This window comes from Halictus rubicundus, chromosome 11 (genome assembly GCF_050948215.1).
Source record: "Halictus rubicundus isolate RS-2024b chromosome 11, iyHalRubi1_principal, whole genome shotgun sequence".
Classification (NCBI taxonomy): Eukaryota; Metazoa; Arthropoda; class Insecta; order Hymenoptera; family Halictidae; genus Halictus; species Halictus rubicundus.
The window spans coordinates 9,419,828-9,427,388 of NC_135159.1; the positions used below are offsets into that span (position 1 = coordinate 9,419,828).

The 7,561-nt window shown below is 37.0% G+C and overlaps 2 protein-coding genes across 2 annotated transcripts; one reads left to right on the plus strand and one right to left on the minus strand.

Annotated features, from left to right (window-relative positions):
- Window positions 1–196: 196 nt before the first annotated feature.
- On the minus strand, window positions 197–6,360 carry LOC143359168 (uncharacterized). Its single transcript, XM_076796916.1, has 3 exons — window positions 6,194–6,360; window positions 523–638; window positions 197–310 (listed from the first exon to the last, which is right to left on the minus strand). The coding sequence occupies exons 1-3, from the start codon at window positions 6,358–6,360 to the stop codon at window positions 246–248; spliced, it is 348 nt and encodes a 115-aa protein (XP_076653031.1). The 3' UTR covers window positions 197–245.
- On the plus strand, window positions 1,580–3,099 carry LOC143358617 (larval cuticle protein LCP-17). Its single transcript, XM_076795900.1, has 2 exons — window positions 1,580–1,761; window positions 2,695–3,099. Exons 1-2 carry the CDS (start codon window positions 1,750–1,752, stop codon window positions 3,067–3,069), a joined length of 387 nt encoding a protein of 128 aa, XP_076652015.1. The 5' UTR covers window positions 1,580–1,749; the 3' UTR covers window positions 3,070–3,099.
- Window positions 6,361–7,561: the final 1,201 nt, after the last annotated feature.

Below are 7,561 nucleotides of genomic sequence, written 5' to 3' on the forward strand. Positions count from 1 at the left end.
CATGAACTGCATAAAAAACAAACCAACTTATTAATACGATCCCCGAATGATACAATTTTCACAATGTTTCGAATAATTCTTTCCTCAATTAAATATTCATTATAACGCAAAAACAGTTGTGACAAATATTTTGCAGATATCCAAATAGTCAAGTTAAAACGTTTTTAAGTTGTTCTAAAAATTTGTAAGAGTAATTATTTTTCGTTTTGTACGGGAATACACTGAAGGGCAGTGTTTATCTGTTTTCACGATGTATTTTTACTCCTATAAATTGATTTACTATCATCATCGTCCAATGCAACATGATCCCCTGCAATTTTTCAACGAGCAAACTTCAAGAGAGTGATTAAACTAAAGCCACATTTTATTGTCTTAAAATAATGATTGAAATATGGTTTTGTTCGCAGAATTTTTCTGTTTAGTTGTAATGAACAGAAAGTACCGTATCTTTTTCTGTGCAATCCGAGAAACAAGAAAACGCAATTGCAATATAGAGAACGAAATATGCCAGTAACAGTTTACCTATTTTCACCTGAGGAAACAGTCGACCTTCCGCAGATACATCTCGCAGGTACTGACGATGATGATGTCGTAATGCAGCCATGAAATCCCACACTATTTTGCATCTCGAATCTCGCCTACAAATTATAGTTGTACACCTGTGATATAGCATTTGCAAAAAAATTCTGTTAGCAATTTACAAAATGTATAGATACAACCGACTTTATTTATCAAGCATCGTGAGTTTTCAATAAAAATAAATTACTCGTTTTTTATTCTATTCTTCACACTTTACATTAATAATTATTCTACTTTTTTACTTTCTTTTTACCTTTTCTCAGTTTTCCATAAATTAAAAATTTTTAAATAAGTTATATATATATTTTATTTATGGCATAAATCTTTTTGCAGATTGTAACAGAATTATTTTACAGTAATTCAAGAATTGTTGATCATGCTAACAATTAATTAATTTTGTTCGTGATAAGAAAAATAGCACAATTTTTTTAGCAAAAAATAGCACAATTAATTTAAAAATTAATTTACTACTTAATTTAAGAGTAGACATTTAAATAAATAATAACATTACCATAAACACAAGTTTAAATTATATTGAAGAATATTTTTTATTAATTTTCCTTAAATAAATTTTTTGCTAATTTTGTCGATCTTTTCTATTAATTTTTCCTGTTTATTCTTAAACATTTTGTAGTAACCATCCTGTAAGAAAATTTGCGTATTGCAAAATATTTTATCAATGTTTCCGACATAGTGTTCGATCTGAAAGCGTAAAATTATATGGCATAAATATGTATAAAAAAATGATGAGATTCTGAGATTTTTTTCCCGGTTGCAAAAAACTCGTTTTATTTTTTCAAGGTGTTGCGTAGCATATAATCAACCGTAGACAGGAATTAATATGAAAATAACCGGAGAAACGGTCCCTCTTCATTAACATCCTTGTGGTATACTTGTCCATAGGTCAAGTTTGGGTTGTGCAAGCGATTGATTTAGGCAACGTGAGAAATGTCAAAGTGGCAAATAAATTTGTCTTGTGAGACTGTCTTTTTCTCTTTCTTTCATCGAATTCTGATTTCATCTTTTCGTGAATATGTGAGTGAGTGTGTATTTGGGGAAAGTTGTGTCGCGGGCCTCGTATAAAAGCGCATCGTCGGTCCGATATGAATCATATTCGAAATCGCAGCTTCTTTCACTGGACTGACCAACAGTAACCACTTCGACTCCAAAATGAAATTTTTCGTGAGTCTTCTTCCGTTCGAATTAGTCCATTCAATCGATCATTTACATTATTCCATTCATAGTGAAAAATTTACTAGATCACCATCAACATTAATGAAAATAGTGAGCAAAATTACTAGAAGAAAACATTTTAATTCGAATATAATAAGGATTTTAAACAAGCATGATAAGAATTTGAAACGAATAAAATATAATTTTTAATCAATAAAACGTAGTTCTAAACGAATAAAGTTATAGCAAACAATTTTCACAATATTCATTTAAAAATATTCAGAAGTTTATATAAATATAATAGGAATTTGAGATTGATAGAATATAATTTAAATAGTATATAGTTTTAAATAAATAAACTTACACCGTACAATTTTTACGGTATTTTAGTCTCGTATTTAAAATTTTTTTTTTAATACAATTTTAGTTAGTTACTATCATTACTGTGTTTAAACTGAAATATTTCCTTCTAGGTATTTTCGGCTGCACTTTGTCATAAATAATCATCTAGTATTTTTTAAAAGTTACTAGATCAGTTAAAATTCAAATATATTTATAAAAGAATAAATGAGAATTTTTTAAAATTAAAAGTATTACTTCACTTTAAAATCTAGTGACTGTGATCTAATGATTTAGTGACCACCCTGTATACACTGCAAAATTTGTCATTTAATTTACACATTTAGTATCGTATTACATTTTTAATTTCCATTTCTCATTTCCTGTTAACATTTACTTAAATATCAAAGTAATTCCTAAAAATTCATTAGACTCCCACACAAATGAACCATACGATTTTCGAAAAAATTTTCGTCACAATGAATTATCGCTTAAATGATTCCATTAATAATGTTAAATACTTTCATTTTGTATTAACTCAGAATCCAACTGAAATACATAGAAAATTCCACAGAAACTCATAAAAAAAACATGCTTTTTCAGATTCTCTGTTTCGCCATGGTGGCCGTAGCCGTAGCAGATGTTGTTCATCTTCAACCGCCAGCAGCTATCCTGAAACAAGCGAGCGACTTATCGCAAGATGGGACCTACTCGTACGAGTATGAGACAGAAAATGGAATTCACCATACCGAACATGGAAGTCCTGTTGTCGTAGACCCAAACCACCCACCGGTTGTCATCACCCAGGGGCAATACCAATACACTGCTCCTGATGGTACACCGATTGCAGTTTCCTACGTTGCCGACCATAATGGATACCAACCACAGGGCGACCACATCCCGCCAATTTCGCCGCTGATTCAAAGAGCCCTCGAATACATCAGAACTCACCCTCAACCCGAACCCCTCAAAGTGTAAAATGATTTCTGAAACCCCCATGGTCGTGTCCTGTACATATCTACTGCATTCTTTGTTAATTAAAGACTATCTCTGAAAAATTCTTCTGTCTGTTTTATTTTCAACTGTGCAATTTAGATGTAAATTTGAACACTGGGCTGGAGTATTACCAACTGAAGGGAAATGGCGCGAGATTTGAATTGTCCGGTGCTAGTTCTATGCTTGCTTGGCGAGTTTGGGAGTAATAGATGAGTGGAAAATTGTTGCCTCGTAGTTATTCGTTTGTTCTTGTTAATTAGGGAGTCTGGGAGTACTCTTAGGGAGTACTAGACGTTTATTGATATTTATTTCTTTATTTTTGTTGCTTTTTTAGTTGAAAGTGATCAATTTTGATATGGAGATTGCAGGATTGACAGTTGAAATCCTCGGAGGTTTAAAAAACGGAAATATATAAATTTGAAGAATGACAAATTTGAAAATATTTTAATTTAAAATTTGTAAAAATTTGAAGATATATGAATCTAAAGTTTGAGAAATTAAGAGATTCGCCTAATCTCGAGATTCACTGTTCTGGAACACGTCATTACGGTTTTTACGATAGACCATTACGCTCTACTGATCGACGTCTGCACTCGTGCTCCGTGTAAACAAAAGAATAGAGATAGTTGGATAAAAATCTGAATGGACGATTCCACCTCCTTTTTCTAGAGTCTCAGACGTCGCGAGAAAACGTCAGATTATCTTTACCTCGTCATCTCCTGGATTATTCTGCAATCCGTAGGCTGGCTGTTGGATCGGACACACGAGGACGCCTATTGGCGCCGAAAGATCAACGCTATAGTAATCGACAGGCGCAAAATACGTCTCTCGACAACCACCAATTGTTTTAAGAAGAAGAAAAAAATTGAGGTCGTTGAAAAACGAGCGTTTATAAGTTATTGAATTTTTTTCTCGGAAAGTTGCAGTACCTGGAGCGTCAAGAATTCTTCATCGAAAGTTCAAGGACGCGTTAAATCGTCAGCGGTATCGTTCCGTCGGCGAGCGTCGCACACGCGGCTACCACTGCCCAGATGACGATCATCGATCCGAGGGCGGATTATGACAACGTGCTCTTCTTAGGTAATCCCGGCGCAGCATAACTGAGAGGTCATGCTACGCCTCGACTCGAGATTTGTGGCTGGCCGACCCACCCATCTTCATTCGATGAACAATGCAGACTATCGATAATGCCGTGAATCGCTTCGATCCGTTTCGTAATACCATTTGCTTTGCATAAAAAAAGAATCTCCAAGAAACGATGCTTTCATACAGAATCTATTATATTTTTAACCGTTGCAATTATACTTTGAACCATCGGAATGTTTGCCCATTGTGTTCGGCCCCTTATGAAACCTTTGCGTGCCGTTGCAAAAACTACGCAGACCATCGCACACACACACACACACACACACACACACACACACACACACACACACACACACACACACACACACACACACACACACACACACACACACAATTGATTCAGTTCCTGAGATACAAAAATCCACTTATTCAAATCCATACTAATTTTTAGTAACCTCATTTTTAATTTGTAGAAAAGAAGAAAATTAAATCACACTTTAAAATACTAAATCACGCTCAACTTTAAACACGTGTAACTTTTGAACCAGTGAATTCCTAACATTAAAATTTATATTTTCGGGATTTTCTCGCAAAAATCTACAGGATTGCATAAAGAAAAGTTAAAAATATCTGGTTTCCCGAACTAAAGTTTAACCAGAAAATTATACAATTGATTGGCGGGGGGACAGAAGTGGTTATTGTTGTCTGAATGTCGAAGTCGTAAAGGGCGGAATAATGGTGAAATTAATCGACGCTTAAACACGTAAGCAGTTTTTACCTACGCAAATGGCAGTCTATGATCATGTTGCATGAAGTATGCATAAAACTAGCGCCGATGGTATGCGTGCATACCGTTCAAGCTATGTATAATAGTTTCAGGTGAAAGATATGAAAGATGATCGTAATAGTTCCTCATAATAGGCAGAAGAAACGAATGCGAATCCGAGGGCGGATGCCGCACTGTTCTTAAGTAACGCGGCTGTCATAACTGGCACGCGGATTATAATTCTATGGGATCGAACATTTTTCATTCTCGTCTGCGATGCGTCGATCATTACGAAACTGGTATTCCCCTTGTAAATGAAATCCCGCCAGCTATTTATTTAAATGACCGATTTCCCCGTGATGCAGGTGTGCATAGTTCACTATAACACAGTCTCATTTGATCGTTCAATGAATTGTTGTACCGTCCATAGCGACGATTAATGTGGAAAGATCACGTCCCCGGGGAAAAATTCTATTTATACAGCGTGTCCCGAAAATGTTGTACTTCCTCGAGAGGGATAATTCCTGGGGCAATTTCGAGTAACTTTTTCCTTTGCGAAATTTTTCTCCGCAGCCTTGTTAACGAGTTATTCACGAAAAACACGGACCAATCAGCGCGCGGCTGCGGCGGACGGACCCCGGCTCGGCCAATGCCAGCGCCGCGTTCAGCGGACCCAGTCCCCGAATCGGTCCGCTCTAGCCGCGCTCTGATTGGTCCGTGTTTTTCGTCAATAACTCCTCAACAGAGCTACGGAGAACATTCTCGCAAAGGAAAAAGTTACTTCAAATCACCTCAGGAATCACGCTAACCGTAACTTCGTGGAGATAGAGCGGAGGATGGTCTGCTTAGGCTCGTTTTGAAGAGCGCAATCTCTTCTTTCGACACCCCTAACTTGCTTCATTCTGCCTCTCCCTCTGTTACAAATCGAATGCATTTTTGCTGAGTCTTCGATGAAATATTGACGGTCTTCAAGCGGTTGTAACTTTGCAAACTAAGATCGGATGATGATGCGCTTAGGCTTGGAGAAAATATTCTTCTATTTATACTTAAAATTTGTGCTCAAAGGCAAGACTACTCGAACGTGCCAAAAGTGCAGATTTCACTGTTTAAAACGAGCCTAAGTCCACCCAATTTTTTCCCCGAAGACACACCACCCCGAACATCGAGAATATTGCTCCTGCGAAATGTTTTTAATTTTATATTGTTGATATAAAAAGAAATAAAAAATTGATGCAATGGAGGACGATAACGCACCGATGTTCAGTGCAAGGGATGTCGCAAGGATCGCCGATTCGGCGTACTGAATCGTTGCACCGTGCATCCTGCTCGTAACAGACAGCTAGTGAAAGGAATACGCCCTGTGATGATCCGTAGCAAATCCGGCGATCTGAATCCTGTGGCGAGGTCGCCGCGGCCCGCATCTTACGAGACACCGTAAAGCGCATGACCTAACGACTGCAGTACACTGATACAGTGTGCGCGATGCGCTCTCTATGCACATGCACCGACTCATTAATACACGTGTAACGATGCACCTCCGTGTCGGGCCCGGCGCGCGCCGCTGCCGGCAAGGTGTGGCTTCGTTTGAACCCACCACCGTCGAGTTTGCAAGAATTCGCAACTTCAAACCGTGCACCCCCGCAGAAAATGTCATCCCCTACAGCTCAATTAAATTCTAGTTGAGCCTACCGTTCAATTAAAATTTATTTGTAATTTCTTTTTGCACTGGGTAAAAATATTCGTCGAGCTGCAAGGTATTTCTTTGGCACTTTGACGAAACAAGATTTGGAAAATAATGACACCCCCGTAGAAAATGTTATCCCCTGCAGCTCAATTAAATTCTAGTTGAGCCTACCTTTCAATTAAAATTTATTTGTAATTTCTTTTTGCACTGGGTAAAAATATTCGTCGAGCTGCAAGGTATTTCTTTGGCACTTTGACGAAACAAGATTTGGAAAATAATGACACCCCCGTAGAAAATGTTATCCCCTGCAGCTCAATTAAATTCTAGTTGAGCCTAACGTTCAATTAAAATTTGTTTATAATTTCTTTTTATACTGGGTAAAAATATTCGTCGAGGTGCAAAGAATTTTTTCGATATTTGGAAAATAGTGACAACCCCGCATCAAGTTAAAATTCAACTCATTGTAACTTTGTTAAAAAACATCGGTTGGCGACCTACTTAGGCTCATTTTAAAGGGCGAACCTCTATATTCTTGATACGATAAAGACTTCTTCCCACAGGTTATTTTTGCGCTAACAGCGGAGAAAAGAGTAAGGTTTCTACTTTTCTTTAAAAATTTAGTAACACCACAATGGTGTTAGAAGAACGTACAAATTTGAAAAATCGTATCTCTGTGAAAAAAAAAATCGTACGACAATGTACCTAGGCTCATTTTGAAGAGCTCAGCCTGTACTTTCGCCTACCTGAGCCGTTTTTCTTTTTAGAAACAGCCTTCGGATAATAAAAGCAGCGAAAATGTGAAGATGTCTATGTCTTCAATTTTTCAAAATTGAAACGCCTCTACTGGGCATAAAAAATTTTTTCCGCGGCTCAAACCACCACGGGTTTAAAGAACAAAGTCTACTCTTTCCAACGACAACGGAAACTTCGACGTACCA

What these genes read in the sequence shown, in the direction of transcription:
- LOC143359168 (XM_076796916.1), bottom strand. Translation starts at nt 6,360, where the DNA reads ATGCGGGCCGCGGCGACCTCGCCACAGGATTCAGATCGCCGGATTTGC. An exon ending in ATCCCTTGCACTGAACATCG is followed by an intron (nt 639 to 6,193) that starts GTGCGTTATCGT and finishes TATAATTTGTAG; the next exon opens with GCGAGATTCGAGATGCAAAA. An exon ending in GTTTCCTCAGGTGAAAATAG is followed by an intron (nt 311 to 522) that starts GTAAACTGTTAC and finishes GAAAAATTGCAG; the next exon opens with GGGATCATGTTGCATTGGAC.